General features: G+C 39.1%; 2 protein-coding genes, 1 long non-coding RNA gene and 1 pseudogene across 3 annotated transcripts in view; 3 read left to right on the forward strand and 1 right to left on the reverse strand.

The window, feature by feature from the left end:
* The window catches only part of LOC116716585 (von Willebrand factor A domain-containing protein 5B2-like), an 8,321-nt gene extending 1,788 nt beyond the window's left edge, over positions 1–6,533 (forward strand). The window contains 11 exon segments of the mRNA XM_032557417.1: positions 205–262; positions 265–473; positions 563–597; positions 599–798; positions 1,199–1,423; positions 1,426–1,533; positions 1,624–1,761; positions 2,202–2,330; positions 2,787–2,892; positions 3,098–3,221; positions 5,106–6,533. Coding sequence (XP_032413308.1) covers positions 205–262; positions 265–473; positions 563–597; positions 599–798; positions 1,199–1,423; positions 1,426–1,533; positions 1,624–1,761; positions 2,202–2,330; positions 2,787–2,892; positions 3,098–3,221; positions 5,106–5,867 — 2,094 coding nt within the window. The 3' untranslated portion in view covers positions 5,868–6,533.
* A 1,491-nt stretch (positions 6,534–8,024) lies between these two features.
* Positions 8,025–12,337, reverse strand: LOC116716599 (dol-P-Man:Man(5)GlcNAc(2)-PP-Dol alpha-1,3-mannosyltransferase-like). The gene is made up of 9 exons (XM_032557425.1): positions 12,121–12,337; positions 10,836–10,935; positions 10,597–10,744; positions 10,320–10,480; positions 10,081–10,201; positions 9,778–9,983; positions 9,250–9,326; positions 8,799–8,943; positions 8,025–8,696 (listed from the first exon to the last, which is right to left on the reverse strand). The coding sequence occupies exons 1-9, from the start codon at positions 12,299–12,301 to the stop codon at positions 8,525–8,527; spliced, it is 1,311 nt and encodes a 436-aa protein (XP_032413316.1). The 5' UTR covers positions 12,302–12,337; the 3' UTR covers positions 8,025–8,524.
* A 1,709-nt stretch (positions 12,338–14,046) lies between these two features.
* Positions 14,047–14,758, forward strand: LOC116716601 (uncharacterized). The gene is made up of 3 exons (XR_004338558.1): positions 14,047–14,104; positions 14,523–14,610; positions 14,727–14,758. It is a non-coding gene; the product is annotated as an uncharacterized LOC116716601 (long non-coding RNA).
* Positions 14,759–15,514: 756 nt separating this feature from the next.
* Positions 15,515–16,662, forward strand: LOC116716600 (mitochondrial ubiquitin ligase activator of nfkb 1-A-like; annotated as a pseudogene).
* Positions 16,663–24,624: the final 7,962 nt, after the last annotated feature.

The following is a 24,624-nucleotide window of genomic DNA, read 5'->3' on the forward strand; positions in this document are numbered from 1 at the left end:
TTTATTTATTTATTTTTAATAATTTGCAATTATATATAATATTCAAATATTAGACCATTTGTTCTTTTTAAAATATGTATTTGAGGTTCATTTGTGATCCTCTTATTCATCTGGTATTCTTCAAATCTGTCAGAAGTAAACAGATGTCAGAAAATAAATTACAGCCTTTCATGAATTACATTTGACTTCAGTTTACTCCTTCAGGAGCAGTACGTTCTCACTCACTGCTCCCTGAGCAGCGAGCGAAGTCTTCAGACACAGTCCCCATACACATTCATGCCTCAAGCTCTGACTCTGCAGGTGGGGGCTTTCTTTCTGATACCCATTCCTCTGGTCCAGTATTGGAAACAGGGTCTTTACCACAAGGCCTTGAGAGGATGGCTCCTCCAGAGCCATCATCCTTATCTCGCTGGGCGGACCCAGCATGGCAACAAAACCTTTCAGCGGACACTCCTGACAATGTTGCTAAAAAAGTGAGAATAAACGTTTTACCCATTGTTAAATTAGATTGATAGTTTAAACTTATTTTGGACTTCCTTCATTTTTGTTTTTGTGCCATCAGAATGGGCATCTGGATGGAGGCGACGAGTCTCGAAGAACAGAAAGCATTAGCTCGTTCTACAATGGCAGCAAGGAGTTTTTCATCACCACAGGGTGAACTGGAAATGCATCGCCTCCGGAGAGCTCTTGAGAGGGTCTCCTTTGACCAGACTCTTGGAGGACGATTGGATGAAAGTGAGGGAGAAACAAGGCCTTCATCAAGAGGGACAGTTTCCCACAGAAGCCTGTCTGACTCCAGTAAGAAAGAGTGCAAAAGATACTTTTCCTAATTCAGTTTCATCACATAGAGTTTAAACCAGATATCAATACACAACTTTTAAAAAGTCGTGTTTTTTTGTCTGAATATACAACATTAAATCATGTCAGATCTTTTCAGTGATCACTCCAAAACAATGAATATATTGACCTTAAGTCACCTTTTACTAACTTGGGCAGTATATTTTGGTTGATTGTCCATTTGACAGACCCATTTACACCCAAGGTTCATGGTCCTGACTGATATCTCGAGCTGTTTCTTTCATATTTACACACATTTCCTCATGATGCCATCTATTGTGTGAAGTACAATTGTCCATATTGTAGCAAAATATACACACAACCAGTGTTGAACAACCCTTTTCTCTTTTGGATCCTCCAGACGGACTCCTGTTTCCTGCTTCGCCCCTGGACTGGGACAGCCTCACTGACCCAGAGTATCTATTTACTGCTGCTCAGCCTGAAGATCCTCCCTCAGGTCAGTGTCGCTCCATCATTCATGGTCTGCTGAGTGGCAAACCTGTGTCCTGGGAGGTTACTGTGGACATGGGACATCTCTGGCCACCGGAAGACCAGGACACCACTGGAGTCAATGAATGTAGAATTGGTGGGACGATGTAGGAAAGCCATGGGAGGAGATCATTCACCACCTGACGGCTCGCTCAGTAATAAGGGACTTTGAAAAGCTGGCAGAAAAAGAGAGTGAAACTGGACATGGTGATGATCGTTACACACACTATCAATGTCATATTTATTTCCGTGGCAACAGAAATAAATGTGTTGTCACTTACATTTATTTCCATTCAGGGTCAGGTAAACGGTATCGCATGAAGGCTATTCAGACAAGCAAGCACTGTAACATCATATGCATGTACACAGCCTTCACCATTACCAATGGCAGCACAAGCAAAGGCTTGACTGAGAGCACAGACGTCCGAAACACAGGTATGTTATGAAGTTACACTGGCTATGAAAAGCTTCATGGTTTCACTTTTTGACAGTGTTGTTTGGACCAAATGTGCAACGCTTGAAGAAACAAACCCAAAAAGGCCTGCAGATGAAATTGTAGAGGGTTCTTCTACACATTGTTGGCTTTCTATCCCTGTTCACTTCAAAATTATGAGCCATCTTGCATTGGTCTATCAAATTAAATTTCACTGAACATTTTAGTGTTCAGTGGAATTGAACAGATATGGTAAAAATATGTGCACACGGGTGAGAGCACAAGGGAGAAACAACCTGTTTCTTTCTGAATTAGCATTTATGGGCAGACTTACTAAATAGACATGTTATAGGGTGATTAACTGTAAAAAGACGAGGATCGTGCTATAATTCAGACGGCAGATTGCTGGTTATGCTTTTGCTGTATTTTCCTGTTCATGTAGGAATTCATATGGGGAACAGGCAAACTTCTCAGCCTGGAGGTCGCAGGCAGGGGGTTTATTCTGCCGGTCTGGGAAGACGGCGGATCAGCGGCGAAAGTGAAGAGGCTGAAGACACCTGGAACTTTACAGGTAGACCACACCAAAAAGATACCAGCACCTACTTCTTTTAACCAAACTTTACATCAGTCTTTGAGTTTCTTTCAAATAGAGGTGTCACTTCTGTAAGCTTACATCTTGGAATATTAGTGAATATAGACAACAATGACGACACTCAAGGGACACTTCTCTTACTTCACAAAACCTTCAGTCTAGGAAAATCCAAAATACATACATTTTTAAAGGTCTTTATTTCCATTCAGCACTACAGTTGTATCTGTCCTTTTTAATTCTACCTCAACGCTAATGAGGCAAACTCATTTTAGTGTAATATTATCCTGCATGCTCAAAAAAACCCACAGAAAATACAGTATGAATTATTTTTAAAGTAAAATTCCATCACAACTATATATTTTAGAATATATCTAATATTCACACCATGTTTGAAACATTCTTGTTTAATGTTTTCCTTCAACGATCCTATCTCAGACGCAGGTGGATTCTGTTCCATGGCTACTGTAACAACAGGGATGTCGTGCAATCGTTCACAGCGCTCTATAGAGAGCAAGTCAATGGAGAGCTTCTTTAGTACCAGGTAAAGTTTATATTGTAATCTCTGTGAAACAATATGTAAAATTCAGTGTGAGATGGGTGATAGAGGACTCATAAATGTAGGCCCTAAATAGACTCCAGCACAACTAACATTCTAGGCACAAATATTTTGGTATCATTAATCATTTGCTGTTCAAGTCTCGTTTGTACTTGCATTATTTTCAAAGTAAATTTTTTGGGTTTTGCAGGTTCCAGCTGGGTCGACTCAGGTCCTCTATTTCATCCGGAAAACAGGTTCCCCTCAAATCTCACTGTCTATCAGCAGAGACCGACAAACAGCCAGAGAGTGAAACTCCAGACTACCAGCCCCTGGTGAGGTGGAACCACATTCAGCACAAGCCACAATATTTTGTTTTTATTTTTAAACATGGTGTAATTGATAATGTATTAATGGCATTACATTCACATTGTTCCATACCAGGGGTGTCAAACTCCAGTCCTCAAGGGCCACTGCCCTGCAACTTTTAGATGTGCCTCTGCTTCACCACATCTGAATAGAATAATTAGGTCATTAGCAAGGCTCTAGAGAACTGATCTACACAAGAAGGAGGTAATTAAGCCATTTCATTCCAGTGTTTTGTACCTGTGGCACATCTAAAAACTGCAGGACAGTTGCCCTGGAGGACTGGAGTTTGACACCCCTGATCTATGCTATTAGATACTACATACATGCTGAGCCAGAGACTGATACTCAGTGGTGTACATTTCTATTTCCATGAAAATAAACATTGCATTTCCATTGGGAAGTCAAGCATTGTGAGGTCCAGTGTGATGTTACTTACATTAAGTGAGGATTTTCAGAACCATGTCGTCTACTGGTGTTTATCTTCTTTGCTTTGTTGAGTCCAGTCAGTGCAATCATCTTCTCTATCAGGAAATGTTAGATCAGTTTGGGTCCATTGAGGAGCTATTGATTGTAGCTATTGACCTGACCTGTACTTGACTGGTCATCAAACGTGCCTGACCTGAACCCTGTAAAGAATCGGTGAACGATTGTCAAGAGGAAGATGGAAAACACAGGAAGTAAGGGTGCAAATCATTATCAATACCGGCTTTGTCAAGTTTGTCCACACAAATAAGGAATTTGACTGAAGGTTAAAGTCTAACTAGTTTGTGTCTAGGGTGTGGGGGGACTGCAGATGTATTTGCTACTTTATTTTTTACAAGCCCTAGATGGAGGGAAGATCAGTTCAGATTATTCTCTCTGCAGACCCAGGGGCGCTGCCAGGAATCTTGGGCTCCCTGACAAAATTTAAATTGGGCCCCCACATGCAGCTGCTGTTACAATTTTTGAGTCTTTTGAGGGACAAGTTAAATATATGAATATCTTGGTAATTTTTTTCCTTAATTTATTAGATGCTAGTGAAATGGAGGCAAACAGTAGTCTGTAGCTAAGCTAACTATGCTAAATGGTTGATAATCTCACACAGTCTACCCACCTCTCTTGGAGAAAAAACGGGTTATAAAGTGACACTCTTGCCTTTTTCTCTCTCTTTTTTTTTTTTGAAAACCTAACTTTATTATTTTTCTTAGCAGTATAGTAACAGCCAAATTCGTTCTTGTTTCCTACTGACTGCTGCTGAACACCTTCACCAACAAGCGCTCCAAGCAGGAACGAATCATTTCATGCAGATCCAGGGGGTTCAGGGCAAATATAGATGTGTGTTTTTTGGTCTGGCAGTGGGAACATTACATTTTTACTTCTAAAAACAATCTTCGAAAATACAATATGATAAATTTTGTAATTGACAGGGCCCCAATTTTTTTTTTTATTTCTATGAACAAAGAATAAATAAATAAATTGTGGAGGCCCCCTGTTGGTCAGGGGCCCTTAAAATTGTCATAACCTTTCCCCCCTATACGGCGCCCCCGTGCCGACCTAATCGTTTGTTGCAGTTTGAACCTGTCCTGATTTGTGGGTGAGAGCTAAACCTCATAGTGATGGATGTGCACACAACAGATTGAACAAGGCCAGTGTAAACAATGACCAGCTGCTCCTCTGGGAGGTTGTGCTCCTTGAGTTGCCCTTGAAAGTACAGTCTCTGCTGGGCCTTCTCGTCTCAGGGTTGCTGTTAAAGCAACCTTTGCGTCTTTTATGTCAAAATGAAAAGGATCCCAAGCCACGTATTGAGTGCATATTCTTAACAGTATGTCTTTTTCATTGGTTTTAACACTAATTTATGGTCCTTTTCTTAGGTGCATTTACAACTTGCATCAGGGGCTTTTCTCCTGACGGTGATGTACTCAGAGTGTGTCCAAATCCCCCTGGACCGCCTTAAGAGAGCATCACCTTACAGCCTTCACCGACGTAGCCTCAGCCCAGCTTTTCGCTGCACTTCTCCCAGCGCTCCCTCTTTGTCCACCTCTGCCAAGCCCCCAGGTGCTCCCACGATTCACCATGTCACCTTTTCTCCTTCCTCGTGCTCTCTGGCCAAACCGGGTGCTCCTCCCTTCCACCACACTCCAGTGGACAACCCTTTGATTTTGGAGTCGAGGCTTCTGCGAAAACATTTGTCGGACCGAGACCCTGTCACCTCTCCCCCTGATCTCCCGAGCTCTGAGGAGGGATCCTTGGAGCTGTCTACTGGTCCCTCTCACAGTCAAAGCCTTGGACAAGCAGACAGCGGCCGTGGTTCAGAGACTGATATATACGAGGGGACTTCAGCAGAGCTAGCAGACCTCCTGGGTAGCAGCCAGTTGGCTCAGGAAGATCTAGAAGGTTCCACCTGGGCCACCGCTGTAGCTCTGGCGTGGCTGGAGCACCGGTGTGCTGGCTACTTCATGGAGTGGGAGCTGGTGGCAGCAAAAGCAGATTTCTGGTTGCGCTGTCAGAAACTGCCAGAGGGAGTGGACCTTGCAGGGCTAAGAGGAGCAGCCAGACAGCTGTTTCTGCTGCTGCGCCACTGGGATGAAAACATCAAGTTCAACATGCTGTGTTATAACCCCAATAATATGTGAGACAGTCAGTTCAGAGGTACAAAAACAGATCCACAGTCATGTGGAAAAATTAGGACACCCCAACTATTTTTTAAATATTTTGGTTGATTTGTAATTAGCAAGAATTTTTGATAAAAATGTGTTTGTTTGTAAAATTTGTTTATAAGTAAACAAAAATGAAAATTGTTTTCCTTATTAAAGAAAGGAAATAAATGAGCAAAAAGTTAGAACACTCCACCCACTAGAAGCTAGTTTTTGCCCCTTTGACTGAAATGACTTCAGTTACTGCTTGTATCCACCTGCCAGTCTCTGACATTGCTCTGAGGAAAGTTTGTCCCACTCCTCACATTCAGCTGAGAGATGTTTGAGGGGTTTTAAGTCACTCCACAATGTCTCACAAAAATCTGATCTGGGCTTTGACTTTCCATTTCTTAATGGTCTTTGGTGAATTCACTGTTAATTTGGGGAGCACTGTCATTATGGAAGGACCGGTTCTGCTTCGTCTTTAGTTGAGTAAAACTTGTGCAGTCTCAAATTTGTGTTCACTCTCACTTCAACAGACAAGATCACACCAGATATAAATGACTGAGGTTTAAACTGGGCAAATCGCCTTGAAAATGTTGGCTAACAATGTTCCAGTCATTTGCACTTGATAAAAAGTAATAAATGTGAGACAGTCCTAATTCATTCCTAATCAGAAATAGCATTTTTTTTCATTTTGTATAAAATGTATATCTTTTCTCTTTTTAGTTTTATCTTATGTATATTACTTGAATTACCTGATATGAAATATCCAAATGTCCAAGCTCAATAGAAAGAGACATAGGCTATTGTAGGGTGTCTTACGTTTTTCACGACTGGATAACAAAAGCTGTACTTTATTAGTTGATACTGTAAATCAGTGCCAAATCCACCCCAATTTACAAAAGTGACCTTTTATTATAAATTTGCTTTATGCAAACACAGGAATGCCTTGACCATCTGAATAAGCTTTTCGTAGTTTAGACTGTAGCTTAAAGTCTATGTTATGTACACTATGCCAAACAAAGAATCAGTCAATGATTGTCATGTTGGCTATTAGATAAACTGATGAAAGTTTAGCTCACACAATCAACATAATAAAACAACATAATGGAAACTAAGCATTTGCTGTACTGTGTACAAAAGGAATAAAAGTTTTAATCTGTTTTATTTGTCTGGATTCAGTCAGTTCACATCTACAAAATAGTGCTCCAGCTTTCTCCCACAGACCAAAAATATTACTACTGGGGTACTTGGTATACTATTTGTCCTTATGTATGAGTGTGAGCAGAATAGATGCCTGCAGACCTGTCCAGGAAGAACCCCTCCTCTCATCCAATGAACGCTGGAACCAGACCAGGACCCCAGGGGTCCTTTGTGGATGACAGGACAGACAAAGGATGTATATTTATTTTTCTGGAAAATCTGGGCAAGCGTCATACTTTTTAAGACTGAACAGGAACCCTGTATTAAAATCCTGAAATCTTAAGTAAACATTTTTTATTTAAGTTTTAAGTTTGTATAAGTCTGAATATCTCTCATGTCCATTGATTTTGAGCGACTATTACAAAATGTGATACATTAGAACTCCTAATCAAACCACTCAGTGACCTCCCACTGGTAGATATTGCATATTTGAGTCATATAACCCTATTTCTTTAGAACATAGTATAATAGAATAGAATTTATTGATCCCAATCAGAACTCTCTTATTTGCTGACAAGCTACACCATCCAAGGTCTAAATATTACTAAATACAAATAGAACCATAAGCAATATAAATTTAACAATGTGATTCTGTAAGTAAATTAAATGACTAAATATAAAATTAAATAAAATAATGTATAGTAGGCTATTAGTACAAGAAAGGACTTTAAGTATGGCTTATATTAATTCTTGCAGTTACTACAAAACCAAGTGTGCAAGACGTTTGTGAATGCTTTAGTTCACCAAAAAGATGAGTTGACTGATGAGGACCACAGTCCTGTCTTCTTGCTTCACCAAAAAGATGGGTACAAAATGAAAAAGTCATAAACGCCAAGAAGCTAAATGATCAGCAATTTCCTTTTTAAAATAAAATTGACCTGAGACAAAACATTCATAGTTTTGTATCCTGAATAATGCAAATGTAATGTGATAATTATGAATACACACTGGTAATCATTACTGTTTAAGGTTTATTTGCAGTATTGCATAAAAAACAAACAAAAAAAAAACAATGCAGGCTTTCACCAAATATCAGATTCATGTTGATATGTAGTCGATTTAACACTTCTGAATCTACGGTTAGCTCTTTAGATCTTATCTTTAATCCATCACATTCTGTGCATGAACAAATTATTTCTAAGCATACATGATTTTCCCACAGCACTTGAAAACTTCCAATTGTGTAACAACAAAAAGACTCCTGAGAATTCATCCTTTCCGTTTTCATGTCTTTGACTGCAAGCCACAGCAGTGTGCACTAGCCGGGTACAGCAGCAGCTGAGCTTGAACGACAAAGCAGGAAACAAAGACAAGAAGCAACAAATGGCAACTTGTATCCACCTAGCAACAGTCTTTCACAGTGACTTCCCTCTGCAGGCCCTGTGCCGATGATAGAGAGGAGGATGACGGAGGTTACTCAGCATCCGATCAAACGTCCTGTCCCGTCAGGTTCAGTGACGCTTGTTCCCCTTATCAGTCGTGTGTTCTTTCTTTTCCGTCAGGGGTGGAGCCAGCCACAGACAGAGGAGGATGATGAGGTGACAGACATGGAGGGCTGCAGAGCTGCTCTTAGTCGAGGGATAGGTGTTCCATGAAAGCTCAATCAGTCCAAGAATCAGAACTCTGCACACCAGAATGAAACTCATCATTATCCTCATACAACTCCACCACAAATTTGGACTTCAGTGTCAAAGTAAAAGCTCTAATTTCAAGACTTGGCCTTACCTCAGCAGGTGGGCCAACTTCTTGACACCGCCACTCCACAGCAAGTAAGGCAGCGTGTGGAAGTACCACACGTAGAACTGGTAGTGCAATGAACGGCTGAAGCACATGCCGATGAAGTTAGATGTAAAGAGTATCAGCACTATCTGTGGCTCGCTGTTAAGGACTTAAACTACAAAGGAAATGATTATTAATTTCAGGTCTTTTAAAGTAAAAAATTAATTTCAAGTATAGTAGTTTGAACTGACTAAATTGTTAGTAATCGCTTTATTTAAGAGCTGTGAAAATAAAGGATTAGTAAAAGTAATGCTGGGCTTTGAATAATTTGCTAAGCTATAGAGGCTAACGAAAAAATATTAAAAATTTAACCACAACTTTTAGGTTCACAAGAAACACAAGCATGGGTATTTCTCATTAAAATAAAAATGTAAAAAAGATTTAAATGTAAGGATATGATCCACAGTGATGCTTTGAGCAGGGATTTTCCTCTTGCTTGGTTCTTTAAGAAGCTCAACTATGTTTTCTCCTGGTCTGAGAAAACAGAAATTGCAAGAAAATATTCTAAAAAAATATTTATATAACAGTTTGCTTTCTAAAAAAAACAGTACTTGAAAGTGAACTAAACATTGGACTACCATTCAGATCATTTAAATATTTAAGCAGCATCAAAATTCAGTGATACTGCATTATGCCTCAAAGATCCAAACACAGACTGATGAACATGTTAGAAATGTAAATAACATTAAAATGACCTCTATTCTAACATTGTGACACAAACATGAAGCTGTATCCGTATGAATGAACCCTGAATCTCAGTTTCTGCAGATCTTCTGCTGTTTTTCTGTGGGATTCATAGACTCATATTATGAAAGTTTATTGGTTTACAGGCAAACAAAACCCTAAAACAAAATCTGTTCAATCAAATCGTCTCTCCTGGTTTATCTTATCTCTGGAATTACAGCACATCCCAGGTGTGTCTCACCTCTTCCAGCGGCGGAGAGCGAAGAGCAGCAGAGTGAGGAGGTGAGCTGCCAGCAGGACCAAGTGGAAGTAGCGATTCAAGAAGAACCACTCTGGCAGGAAGCGCCAGTTCACCGTCCACTTGAACATGAACTGACGGCCCAGATCAAAGGCGCGGCTCAAATAGCCAACAGGATTGTTCAATAGGAAAGGCAAACCCAGGAGAAGCTACAGTAAGCAAAGAAAAATTTGGGATTATTGTTCCTGAAATATATAGACACTAGAAAGTCTGTGTTTCATGTTTTAAATTAAAAGGAGTGCTTACCTGTATGGCTGCACACACAGAAAGTTTAGGGATTGTTCTGATGAGGCCAAATTCCCACAAAAGGCAAAAAAGTAATCCAGGGGCAAAAAGAAGCACGTTCATTTTCACAGACACTGCTAAACTGTCAGAAAGAGGGAAAGATTAAGCTGTAATTTCATCACCTCACTTTATAAAGGAGTATGATACATTTGAATACTTTTAACGGTGAAGTCTTAAAATAAGTAATAGTTCACACTTGCCTGTACACGCCACAGCCCAGAGTCCAGTATCCATCCAGAAAGAGATTAGTGGCTGCAAACAGCAGCATCATGGCCACTGGATCATTAAAGAGACGCAGCACAAAGATGGAATGGATCCGATATGAGGCGCAGCACACAAAGAAGAACACATATGGCGGAACCTAGAAAAAAAATGTCAGAAGATGAAAAAAATACTTATTTGCTTTACTATTAAACTCCAGATGACAGACTAGAGTTTCAAGGCGTAACCAGAGTTTTTGCTAGAAACCCGACAGACCTTCTTGGTGCGGTTGTATATTCTGAAGACAAGCAGCAGCGTAACAAGATAGAACACTGCAAAAATGTACTGGCCGAGGCGGATGTTCATCCCATGGTTGGTAATGTAGTACAGAGCCGTGAAGATGTAGACAAAACCAGCAGGGTACCTAGAGTAACAGGAGGATCGATTTATCAACATGTTCTGAACTGAAAGGATCAGAGAAGGCTACAGCGCAAAATCGTCTGTGTAAAACTCACACCAAAGGGCCGGTGTCTCCTTTAAGCTGGGTGTAGTCATAGGTACCGTTGATGACCCCCTCCACCTCATCCATGTACGCCTTCCAGTCGATCTCTGTGTCTGCACAACGTGTCATATTCATTTATTATTATATAAAACTATTAGTATTACTAAATAACATTTTTCTTTCACTTTAGGAATGGCAATTTACAGATAATAATAATAATATTAACCTTTATTGACATTTAGCAACCATTTTGTGCTTTTATGACTGGAATGGGCTGCACAACAAATCCAACAGTTATTGTAATGCAACTGTGCCAAATATCTTTATCAAAATGGACTACCTTAATGCGAGACATAGCATCCTGGTATTTATCAAGTTCCATGCATTCACAAATATATATGTACCTATTTGGAGGGACTTTAAGTACAATTGGTTACCCATCACCTAAGGCCAAAATGCTAAATCTCACAAAGGTTCGAGGACATAATGTGAAGGAGTCAGGAAAATGTGAATGAATCCTAATCAAAATAATAGTAGTCACTATAAGAAATAGCAATTTTATGTATTTCTGGTGATGCAGCTCTGATTTCATGGTATCATGGCATTAATGTAGGGATTTAGAACAGCAACAATTAACCCTTCTGATATACAATACAGTTACAATATTATGTAGAACAGTGAATCTCATCTCTTTTGCCATTGCTTTTCCAGCAACAGCTACTCTGGTCTCATCACAGCCACTTTTTATGTTGAAATTAAGCAACACTTTGTGATTTGGGGGTAAAAAAGTATAATTAATTTTTACATTTTAAAATGGTTTTTAAATAAATAAAGGTTTATTTAAAATAAAACTCTCCAAACAACTAGATTGTTTCCAAAAACGTTGCAAATTCAAAACCTGATTTTACAACTTTTGCACAACCAAAAGCTCAGGATATCACACACTGCGAATGTTTCCATTGTATTTCGTGCAAATATTTCATTTTTACAACTATTTAGATAATCAGATTGTCATCACAAATACGCTTAAGAATCCATGCTATGAATGCACACTGCAAAATTCAAACAACTTACACACCATATATACAGCAAAACTAATAGTATGCTAAAATTATCATAAAATGTTACTTAAAACAGACATTTCCGTTTGACACTAAGACAGACAGACAGAGTGTGTAATCCAGTGACAGGTGTTAAGAGTTCAGTTAATGCTTTGCTAATGCTAGCCATTTAGCATCCGGACGCCTTCAGGAACACGACATCACACCGGAGCATGCTAACTAGCAGCGGCAACTTACATGCCACTTTCTGTATGACCCACAGGTTTATTCCAATTTCCAGGATCCACAGCACTGAAACCACCAGTAACGTATGTTCCGTCTTGAACAGGATCAAGTGCTTGTCCTGCCAAAGAGTGTGGAGTTTTCCCCACAGAGGGGACGGAGAGCTGGGGCTTTTTCTCCGCACACCTCCTGCCATGTCGGCGCTTAGAGGCGACGTGGAAGAGATGCCGTGCGCCAACATCTGTCACGTGACGACGCCGTTGTCTACGTGACGTGACACAGAAGTGTTAGCTTGACAACTTTAATTTTGTCCTTAAGGTAACAAAAAGTCTACTGTAACTTATGTGCTAGGTTATTTATAAACATGTGCTTGGATTATGTAAATGTTATGAGTCATATTGGTGCTTTACGTTACTTTAGAGTCATTAATTGCAAAGGTCAATGTTAGTTCCTGGCAGTGTTAGCATGCTAGCTAACTAGCAAAGCAATGTAGTGGGATTTAAAGTCAATAAATGCGGATGATAAAGCATGGGGAACAGACAGGCAGTCGAGACAAAACAATTACAAAATATACTGCAAACCAGTTCTCGAGGTTTTAGGCAGACAGTTTTACTGAATCTCAGAACTAACTTCGAGTCTGAAGCACTAATAACAGGTGTGGAGTTCACTGGCAATTTGTTCTGCAAAATCCCAGCACAGCTTCTGCTTTGAAGCGGTTCCCACTTCCTCACTGTGAGGAAGTTCCTACGGCAATTTAGAAAACCAGCAGGAAATGTCTGTGGTTATCTTTTTTTTATTTTCTCAAATGTAAACAAATTACGTTGCTTTGTTCTACATGAGTATTTTTTTAAATTCTTGCAGTGACTCCAATGTCCACTTGCTGTTTTTCTCATTAACTGCACTGATGTAACATGGATTGAAAACCCCTGATTAACACAATCACACTTAATTATATTGATGCAGTTATGGTAAAAGAATACTACACTTTTATTATCTTTTTTTTTGTTTTAGAATTGGGGTGGCAACAAATCCTCACAGCACAACCTTGAAGAAAATAGCACAGTTTCATGGTGTCATTGTATTTAAACAAGCATTGAAAAGAAATGTTAAGAATGTGACCGAAAGTTTCTTTTTGTAAGGGGCTTAAATTAAAAACAACTAAAATTATATTTTTTGTAATCGAGTGTTGGGCGGGGGGATGGACATCTTTTAAATGCCTGGCAATTCCAATTATAGCCAACACCATTTTGTTGTTTTTTGTCTGAAAGTTACTAAATATTGCCACAATGTCACTAAGTTCACAAGAATTGGTTGACTATTGTCAATCATGCGTTTGAGTACATCAGTCAGCTCTCTCTCATGGCAGAGCAAAAGAGGACAGTGAATAATTTTTGGATAAGATTGGTTTCTCCTGTAAGTATTGGCAGATCTCCAATCTTTGAACAACAATTTGTGCACCCATACATGTAAGCAAGAGAAAATTATTTGAACTTTCTTTCAACCAGTGGACCAGTAGGGCGCAACAACTCGTGGTGAAGGGTAGCATCATAGAAACAATATGTTGTGAAATCGTTGCAGCGTTAAAACAGTAATTTGATTATAGCAACCAGCCCATTTCTAGGCTCTAAAATAATATAAATCTAACAGCATGTGACCCACAACACACCCGCAGATTCTATTCTGTTATAGTGAATGGAAAAAGTAAATGGGAAAACAAATACACGTCCGAAAAACACAGATACAAAATATGTGTCCTTTTCTAAAAATGGCTGTACTATTTGTGAAACATATCAACAATGTCACTGTAAGTCTTGCTAGCCGTTCTCACATATTATATCTGGTTTCTTTTCTGGTTTCAGGGCTGTGGTAGGACGCCCAGAGAGAATGGAAGGGTTTCCTCTGACCTTTACAGAGGCAGTGTGCCTTGGTGCCAGCTTGAGCCTCTGGAGTCTTTTACTATCTATACAAAAGAAGTAGATTAACAGTTAAGAAACTTGAAGTAAGTTTTTTTTTTTTATATATATAAATATACTTATCCTGGAAATGTGTTCATCTAATGTCTGACTGCTTTTGTGCTTAAGAAGTGTTTGAACATTTGAGTTGTTGCTTGGAAGTGATCCAGGTTTTCTGAAGCTGCAGCATCTATTGTCAGCTCCTCATCACATGCAAGATTGACTAGTTTGAAATAAAATATAATCTTCATGTTGAAGTATGTTAAGCATAACAGCTGGTAATACTACAATAACTATTGGTAAAAAAAGATAAGATAAAAAAAAATACTTTTCTATACTTTTGTGGAAATTCACTGAAACTACAATGTTTGGGAAAGTTACACCAGTTAATTATTTAACTGTACTACATGCAAATCTGTGAATGTACCATGTAGTGCATATTTTACCAATTTATTTTCTTTCCAGAATGCTCCACACATTAGTATAGATGGAAAACTCAAAGACCTTTTGAAAGTTACTCCTGGAGGCTGCTTACAGTATGCTGTGGTTGAAGGTAATCAGAACTTCACTGTTTTGATACAGACGTGAACTGAATGCATTGTTTTAGTGCAGTGAAAAGACATTTATGGCTCATATTTCCTGCTCTTGGATGTATGTGTCCACATGTAGGTACGGTAAAACCAGTGGATGAGCCTCTAAACAAGCCATTTCAACAAAGACATTTCTGGTGTGTTGCAAAATTACAATTAAAGAGCACAGGCTAATATGGAGCAGCATTTCCCGCACATGGTGAGAGTCTGATATAAACACATATGAAAATGTTTGGTGTTATATCAAGTTTCAAACTATTGTTTCATATGTTTTGAGATAGCATGTTTGCCATTTAAATGCTTACAGATGTTCCTCCTATTGGATACTGGATACTTTCTCTGTGCACTATATAATAGGGGCAGCTTGATAATGGAAAAATATCACAATAATCTAGAATTATTCTGTAATGAGCTTGTAAAAAGTATCGCACTCACTGAACAGAGCTTTAGCTTGAACATGAAAATTTCCCTGATAGCGTTTTCTTCCAGCTACAAAATGGCAGAAAGATGTTATTTACTAACCAACACTGCCAAAGAGAAAACATTGTTTTTGTGATGTTGAGGAAAAGTTAAAACTGAATGAAACTGAATTATCTCATATATAAAGGACAGTTGAAGTCTATTTTCTAATTAGGTGACCTTTGATGGCATTTGATTTTACCAATGTACACCAGATTTTTTTATTGAAAACTGTATAATAATTTTTTCACTCTCACATTATGCAAAACTTTGTTTAATTATGACCTTACATTTGTAAACTCATAATACCTAAAGTGCATGATATCATCACACATAGTTTTAAAACTTTACATTTTATTTTGCTAAGCAGAACCATGTTCCTTATCTTTGGCTCTGCTTTCTACAGGAATGGACTCAGAACGCATCTTACACCAAAGAGTGAATATGGTGCCTTTTGCTTTGTTTGGATTAGACAAGGCTGCAGTCAAAGTTCAGTCTCCTCTGCAAGCAGATGGAATATACACAGAGGTCATCAATGAGAAATTTCACCAGCCCACTCTTAGTTTGGAGAGCTTGTAGGAGTTTTACTTCAGTGGAGAAAAGCCTAAAGGAGTCCTGGAGATTGAAGAAATGCTTAAGGTCGGTTTGTAGATTAATCTAAACAAGTCTTACTTAGATTGTTTCATAGTTTTGATGCTTCTTACAATAGCAGATATTTCTGATGATAATCAAACTCTCTTATAGGTGGGTACGACTCTTACTGGCATCGGCGAGTTGACCCTAGACACAGACGGCCACCGTGACTCTTCGTCCGCCCTCTGATAATTCTCCATATTTCTTGAGCTTGACAGACTTTGAAAACCTCGAAATGAAACTTGCAACATAGCTGTTTTTGGAAGGTGCTAGTTGTTGTCTCGGCTTTGGCCGGGACAGCAGTGCTCTTCTGGGCCGGCCTACGATTCTACCGCACCTTTAAGGATCGCTGGGAGCGGGACGCAGCATGCAGGGAGTTTGCCCGTCAGCAAGCTGAAGCCGCAAGACTGCGTGCCGAAAGAGCAAATGCAGAAGGTTCTGAAGAGGAAGACAACAATCAAAATGGGGGAATGTCTGTGTGATCTGTCTCAGTGAACCAAGGGACTGCATCCTGTTGGACTGTGCACACGTATGCTGCTGCTTCGCCTGCTACCAGGCCCTCCCACAAAGAACGTGCCCCATCTGTCGGCAGAACATTGCCCGGGTTCTGCCGTTTTATCAGCCTTAAGGCGCCTGTGTGACCATATACCTTCAGTGCACTAAAGCTCTACAATAAATCTGAAATAAAAAAGACTTTGGAAACGGTTTTTTCACTAAGCGAGGTACAATGTTTAAACTGTCACAAGAAAAAAGAAAAGTGTATGATATGTGCATTTTCTTGTAATAGAGAGTTTTATTTTTGGTAAATGTGCCTTATGAGAAAAAAAAACACAAGGCTGCTGCTTTATCAGTGAGAGAACTGTATTATGTATGTTTGCTCAGAAAGGTTTGGTATTAGTCTTATTAAAGAGAAAAAGGCTTTAGTGTTGTAGTTTTAGTTTATGTACAGCTAAAAGAATGTTTTACATACTTACTTTACATCAAATTTAGTAAAGCATCACTCTGGCAAGTATTTATAAGAGGGCAAAATGCTGTCATATTAAACACTTGGGAAGGAGGTGACTAATTTATTAAAGCATATAAAATTTGAAAACTTGTTAGACCAAAGCGAATAAAATATTTAAGCAATCTGAAAGCCTCAGAGGGCTTGAAAATGACTCTTAGAACCTATTTATTGGCTGGTGTTTGCAAAGCAGCCAATACTGGAGTGACATTTATTTTAATGCTGATTGTATCCCTAAGAGAAGAGAAATGGAAGACAATGGATGTTCTGTGGTATACACTATGGTTGTTTTCATAGGGAAATTTATTGGTATGTTTGATGTTTGAACTTTTAAAATAGAGAAGGGCTTTAGAAAGGTTTCAATATTTCACTTATTTGAAATAAAGTACACTGTACTTTATTTAGATATTTCATCCCATTAAAACAGTGATATCACTTGGAAATAAAGGAGTAGCCTAATGCAAAAAGACTTACCAGCCAACCAATTAGACTCATTTCCAGTTATCGTACCAGAGCAGACCTAGTTTTGGCTCTTTGAACTGCCTTAAATCTAACTTGCGTTGGTTTAAGAAGATATTAGAACATTGCTTTGAGATTTTGATCCACATTGACAACATCGCTTCGTACAGCTGCTGGTGAAGTTGTGGCTTCAACAACCATGATGCAAACCTCTTCTTCCACCACATCCTAAAGTTAATCTACCGGACCGACTGTGAAGACCATTGGTGTTCAGTGAACTGACTTTCATATAAAAAATTACAGCTTGACATAATTCACTGGAAGAGCATTTAAACTACGTACTCTTAGTACGCAACTGTTGGATAACATTTAAAAATTTTTCATTATGCAGTCCCCCAGCTGTATTCCACCCTGGGCAGAAAGCCACATTGTACATATGAAAAATCACACCACTGCTTATATTAACCCACAACATAAAATAACCTAGACATTTAGATGATAGATGACAAGATATATACATACTTTGAGTCTGACCCATCATGCTTTTAAGTATAAGTTTTTACATAAATTAGCAAAAGCAATAGGATTGGAAAGACAGATGGTGTAAATATTATTTATCTGCATTTATTTTATGCTTGCTGACAGTGGAGCGAGTCATTTCAACAGCAAGTTCACTGCAAAAGCAGATGGGAAGACGCGTTCAAATTTGTATTTAGAAGCACACACAAAAATGTAAATTGAAAGAAAAAGTTAGATTTGTCTTGAAGTATCAAGACAGAGTGAAAAACAGAGGTGGACGACTCAGGGTCTCCTTCTGAGTTAAGACAAAGGTTCAATCTGTTGTGCGTGCAGTTATAGAAGTTACAAGGCATGAAAAAGAAAAAATATTCTCTTAGTGATTATTCCTCATTCTTATAAGGTTTTCAGCTGAAACTGATTCTGTAGAGTGCTTTTAAAGAGATAATTACTCGTGCTTTTGGGGGGGGGGGGGGATGGTGCTTTTTACCTACATTAAATTAATTACATTTTAATACAAGCAAATTATTTTCCTGATTTACTTTTTCTACCACTAGGTGTCCATCTTTATTCATTTTAAGTTGATGGAACAGTCGCGTAATGACTGACAGAAAGGGAAGACCCTGACTCAAGACCCACATCACATGCAATTATCAGACACAGTAAGACCCTTAATCTGCCCTGACAGCTGTCAAATTACATAGATAACACAATTATTCCCTAATTGGTTCTGCTTAATAGGATGAAGAGGTCTATTTAAAATATATTACACTGTATGTTTGTTTTAAATTGTCCCTTTTTGTGCATTTTTGTGTCGGATAAAAAAATAAAGTTTGTGTTTCGAAATATTTTTCATCCGGACAGAAAGCATCAGCCACAGGCACAGCAGATGGAGGCTAATTCTGTGTATAGCAGCACAATAGAGCTTTAAATAGAAATGGCACACGTCCGTCTCCGATGAGAAAAGTTCTGATAAATCTTTGAAAATCCTGACACTTTCTGACCTCATGTGCTTTTGCTCCACATCGTTCAGGCCAGCACGGGGAGCTGTTTCCCTTTTGCTTTGACGCTGCTTGCCAGGTTTTTCACAGCCACCCCTGCAGAGATGCATTATCTCAGGAGACAGAGCCATCACAGCACGCCGAGGCCCCTGATGCCAATTACCGCTGTCACCCATCTGCTTTGGGCATGCAGTGAAATGTGGGATAGGTTGACCTACTTTCTGACAGCAGTGTGACTGCAGTGCTTCTCTTCTCAGCAACAGACGGCGAGCTCTTTCCCTGGGGAGAGCAAGACAGGGAGCGAAGATCAAGAGAAATATAATTTAGTTAGAAAATAAAGATTCTTTTTTTTTTGTCTGTATTCTTAATTCAAATAGACAAAATAATTACATTCTTAGTTTTACATAATGAGATTACACTGTTTCCCTGGAGGTGTTATTGCAGCTTTTGTTCATTTCGTTGTGGTGTTGTGACTTTTGTCCCTGAATCCCTCTGTCCTTCCAGGACAGTAAATAAATAACAGCCAGACACTCGGCAATTAATCAAAGTAATGTAAAAATATAAAAATAAATGTAAGTCATATAGCTAGGTAGCTAACTATATTCTGTTAGCTTCTTTCAACATGTCATCCAGCTGTAAATTTTAAGCTCTTTTCATAGATGTTTTACGTTCAAATTTATGATGCAAAATAAGCATGTATGTTACGTTATTGTAGATATTGGTCTGAAGCTTTTTAGACTTAGACAACACTTTTATTGACCCTCACAGCTAAGATACATATAATAACCCAAGTAATTTGCACAAATCTAGATGGAATAAGATTTAGTCATTCTATGTATCATTCATGTCTGGGCTTTCTTGCACAGAAAACACTGTCGTGAAGTGACTGTTCAGTCTTTAGTAAGCAGAAGAATGACAATTGGACATTCAGGGTTCCCAAATTATACATTGGGGGTTCAGCCTAAGTAGACTGAACCCCAAAAATCAAGGAAAAAAGGCTGCTTCCTCTCTTCTTTAACATGAAGGAAATAATGCATGCATCTGGAAAAAAGTTGTTGTTATTGGTCATTACTATTACTACTGCCTAATTTTGATGTAATTTACTGACATTCCTTATTTGCAGAACCGGCCCAATAACAACATTTCTAAAACTGTGTTTCAAATAAGAAAGAAACACTTCCTTTATGCTCTTTAAAATTTGGACGTAATCTGACACATTTTTTAAAATCATATATTATCATTTTTGTAGATTGTTGCTGAATGACAAGAACTGAAGGTGAAAACCCTTTTTAACCTGAGTTAACCTCGGATTAAAAATAAACCTGAGGCTAATCTCACCCAATTTGTTCTGGGGACTCATACGTGATAGGAGTGAATTACATAAGTAAGATGTACTTCTTTTCTTTTTTTCATCCCCCGCAAGTGTTTGTGCTCTTATGTACATTCATTTGCTTCAGATTTGGAAACCAAAGCTGTGCTCGAGTAAGTGAGCTGTTTTGTTTTGTGGAAGACGGAGTGCATTAGAGTGTGCAGGTCTGCTGTCCAGAGATAGATGTTGCTTGTTCTCCCTTGCTGATCAGCTCCTCCTCACCCACGACGAAAAGGCTGTGCAACCATATGAACAGTCAGCCTCATCCCTGCATGCCTCTATCACTCGTCCTCCATACTTCAGCTTCCATCAGCAAGCAGGAATAGGACTCTTGTTTTATGCAAAGCATAACCGACCTTTGAGAAATGAAATAATATGTTTTTAAGTGTAAAGAAAAATGTAGCATGATCTCCTATGCTTTACATCTCTGCAAATTCAAAGCAGTGTGAATTTTAAAAAGGCCTTAAAGTCTATGTCCTGCTTATAACCTTGAAACTTTTAACTTTTCTTTCACTAGTTCTCCCCAGAGAAATGACCTCATCATCTCCTGGTGCAAAAGTTTGAATGATAGATGACGTTTAGAAAATGTTTAGTTGTACACATGAAACAATTGATACAACATAAGATAAGACAAAAAGGATTTCCTTAAAACCCTATGCAAGAGTCAGAGCAGAAAAATAGTCAGGCCGAACTAAAGCTCACCAGAGGGAACTTAGAAAAAGACCAGAACGTCTGAAATAATGTTCTGTGGGCAGAAGAAATATTAGCGATAAACCAAAAATGAGGTGAGGAGTGGGGCAGACCTTCCTCAGAAAGATGTTTGATATATTTGCAGATGGCTGCAAAAAGTGTTTAACTGAGACAACTTATATCTGGAATATATAAAGGAATGAATGAACAAACTAATGTCAACTATGGATAAGAGTTTGCAGAAAAGCAACAGCTTTCACAAGTAACAGAAAAAAATAACCCAGTGCTATCATGGTGCAGCACTCATTAACACTGTATTCAAAGCTAAGGCCCCTTACAGCAAATCACCAATTCTCACATTGTGCCTGCAGCAGCACACAGCACTAAGTACCACAAATGCAAACCCTTGAGCACAGATTCAGCTTCCTTGTAGATGTGGCGTGGATGAGGTGGCGCATGCAGCATGGCTTCAGTGTAGCACACTCTTGCCGTCAGCATTTCTAATTCAGCTGTGCACTCGCTGATCCAAGCGCAGGAGCTGCGCCAACATTCCCACAATCAACCGGAGGATGTTCTTGCCAAAAAGCTAACAGCAATAAACTCCACGACAAGAAGGGAAGGCGTGCAGCGCACTGTCAACTTGGTCAGTGACTGCAGAGGCCGTGTGTGTCTTCTCTTTATGCATAGGCATTTTTGATTTTCTTATAATATAAAAGCTGCTTTTAACTGTCTTCCTTTGAACAAACACACAGACTAACACGCAAACACACACCGACACAGTCATATATCCCTCCCCCTTAATGATTACAGTTGTTTCCCCGAAGGTAATTCTAAATCTAAGTATAATCACCACTTTCCACAGAGGTCTTCCTGTATGTGCCTCATACACACAAACACTCCCATGTGCACAGGCATGTGTGTGTGTGTGTGTGTGTGGCCCGGTTCTCCTTCAGAACCAAGTTGCTGGCTTCATGGAGCTGTGGTTCTGGTTTCCTCCTGATCAGAACCAACAAACTCTGACAGCAGATTTCTACAAACTCTCTTAAAGCTGCAGCTTCTCAGTGGGAGGAGAATGGTTCAGGCTTCCTGATTGGACACAGAGACAGCAATCAGCCAATCAGAGGAGCAGCAGCTTGCTGTGTTCCTGCGTTTGTGTTGGTGTGAAGATGAGTGTTGTTGCTGTGTCCATGTCTCCAGGAAGTCCAGCTGGACTCCAGCCGTCCAACATGTCTAGAGACAGTGGTCCTCATCCATCAAACTGTGGCAGCAGCAGATCTGATCTCAGATCTGTTTGCTCTCTCAGCTCAACAGGAAACAACTGATCGGGTTCATCCTGGTCACAGCTCTGAGATCAGTCTGACTGCAGCCTGGAAACCATCTACTGGATGTGCTGCGTCACTGACTGCTGCTGGAGAGAGGCCGGAAACACTCACTGATCTGCTCTCTCCTTCCTTCTTCTCTCTGCAGGTTCTGATCTCTGTGAAGTAGAGAATGGTCTCAGTGTCCTGCTGATCCTCAGAGGTTGAAGCTGCAGCAGTTTGAGTCTAAAGAGACTCTGACTGGATCATGATGATGACCTCTGACCTCCAAGGTTTTCCTCCCGTTTATTTTCTCGTGTCTGTCATTTATTGTTTGTCTCTTTGGATCAATAAAGATCCAATTCAAACTGGGCTCCATTTAGAGGCTTCGTGGAGTTTTGATCTGAACTGGATTCAACTGGAAAGTTGATCTTTTTTCTCTCTGATTCATTTTCATCCTGGAACCAGAAATGGTCTGAGAATGGAAACATGGGAATCATTTTCAGTTCAGCTTTGAAGCCATGAATGACACTTCAAACCTCTTTTCTCTGCTGCTTCGTCCTTCTGCTGACATGAAAATGTTCCTCAAAGCTCCACAGATAAAAAGATGCTTCACTGGAAACTGCAGCGAAACTTCAGCTTCCATCAGAGAAACCAGTTTAACCAGTTTAGAACTGGATGTCCTACAGAAACTCTGATCTTAGAGCAGTTTTCAGAAACATGTGGAACCTGGAAAATAAAGATTTTATATATTTTATGTTCATTGTAAAAGCTAAATCTTGAAGTTTTACGTCATCATTGATTCTCAGCTTTAATTTCTCTCAGTTTGTTTTGGTTTTTACTTTTTTAACTCCATATTTCATGTTTTGAGTTTTCTAGAGAACTTCAGGCTCTTTACTGTGATTTTACTGATTTATTCAAACCTCAGAGAATCACTGGGATAATGTGCTGATTGGTTCATGTTTGATTTTCATAATTCTTCTAATGTAATGTGGGTTGCTGGGTGTTTAACGACCAAATAAAGTTTTTAAAAAATCTTTGTGTATTTTTTATGCAGCTGACTGTGTACACATATAATAACTAAACCTTCGTGTTAATCCTCCATGCCATTTTTGCTGTATTATAGGTTTTCACATTTAGTTTCACAGCTTAGATTAGTAAAAGCAGAAACATCTCAAGTTGATTTCAGCTTTAAGCTACTAATTTAGCCAGCAGTTTATTTTTGCAGTATTCAGACTGAAGATGTTTTTTTAATAAAACAGATGAGAATCAATCTTTTCAATCAAAACTCGATTAATTAAATCGGCTATTGAATTAGAATAATAACTTGTATAAAACTGCCATTTCTGTCTGGTTAATGGTGCAGCAGATCCTGCAGGGGGCGCTCTGGGGCCTCAGTGTTCAGGTCGGTTACAGTCACATCTCCCAGACTCCTGAATCTTCTGGTTCCTTCCTGAAATGATTTCCTGCAATAAAATGTTGGTTGGAAATGTGCAGAAAACTGAGAAAAACCTGAAAAAGTTCAAATGTGACCTAAAGTTTTACAGCTCAACTCATACAAAGGAAAACATGAAAATAAAGGTGTTTATTGTCACCTGGAAGGAGGCGGAGCCTCAGCTGGGTCAGGGGGCGGAGCCTCAGGTGTGTCAGCTCTACTCAGGTTTGGATCAGAACCGGTTCGGACTCCATGCAGCAGCAGAGCAGAGTCTGTATATTTTTGTTATTTAATACATTATCTTAAGAAAACGAAATTGATAGAAAGGCTATAAGGTTTCTTTTTCTTTTTTGGGGGGGCTTGGGAGTAATATATATGTAGCATCCCGATCCACACTCCATTCCAGTTCATGGCGGTAATGCACATCAATAAGTTGCTTGTCAACCGCCAAAAAAGAAGAAGAAGAAGAAGAAGAAGAAGAAGAAGAGCAGCGTCTGGATCAGGTGAGTGTTTTGCCGATGTTTTATTTACAATGTGAAATTAATCCACAGCATAAACAACTAAGCAGGTGTAAGTGAACCAGGGTGTGATATTATTTAAAACAATGTGGTTGCAAGGAAGTAAATTTGGTAAGACTTTATTTGAAGGGGTGCACGTAAAAAGGACATAGGATTCTTTATAAATGTTGTCATGAAATGACACTTTTTATACAGGGTTTACACTTTTAATTGACTTTTATGTAATGTTTTAGCATAAGTGTGCATAAAAATCTCATTATTTACCAAAAAATTGACAAAGTTTACACTTTTACTGTGTGGATTATTGAACAAAACTATAACGCTGCCCTTAGATCAAATATAACTCGGATTAAATTAATGAATGAAATATAAAATCAGTATTCCTGGATGTAGAAAATGTTTCTGTAAGGATGCAGTTGTGACCTCACACCCCTAGGGTGCGCTAGCGGCCGCGCTGTTTCTCTACTCTCTTGGAATGGGCTCTTTGCACCTCAGCTTCCGCGTTCGGGGAAAAGCGGCTCATTTTTGTCCGGTCTATTAAAGATGTCATTTTACAGTCGGTGTTTGCAGGGCTTGCCAAAGCTAACAATTAACGA

The sequence above is a fragment of the Xiphophorus hellerii genome, unplaced genomic scaffold (genome assembly GCF_003331165.1).
Source record: "Xiphophorus hellerii strain 12219 unplaced genomic scaffold, Xiphophorus_hellerii-4.1 PGA_scaffold_72__1_contigs__length_338794, whole genome shotgun sequence".
Lineage (NCBI taxonomy): Eukaryota > Metazoa > Chordata > Actinopteri > Cyprinodontiformes > Poeciliidae > Xiphophorus > Xiphophorus hellerii.

Bases quoted from the DNA above. Each gene is read 5' to 3' on its own strand.
- LOC116716599 (XM_032557425.1), bottom strand. From the start codon at position 12,301: ATGGCAGGAGGTGTGCGGAGAAAAAGCCCCAGCTCTCCGTCCCCTCTG. The intron at 10,481-10,596 runs GTCTGTCGGGTT...TTTTTTTTCTAG, and splicing joins TATACAACCGCACCAAGAAG to GTTCCGCCATATGTGTTCTT. The intron at 9,984-10,080 runs GTAAGCACTCCT...TGCTTACTGTAG, and splicing joins CTGTGTGTGCAGCCATACAG to CTTCTCCTGGGTTTGCCTTT.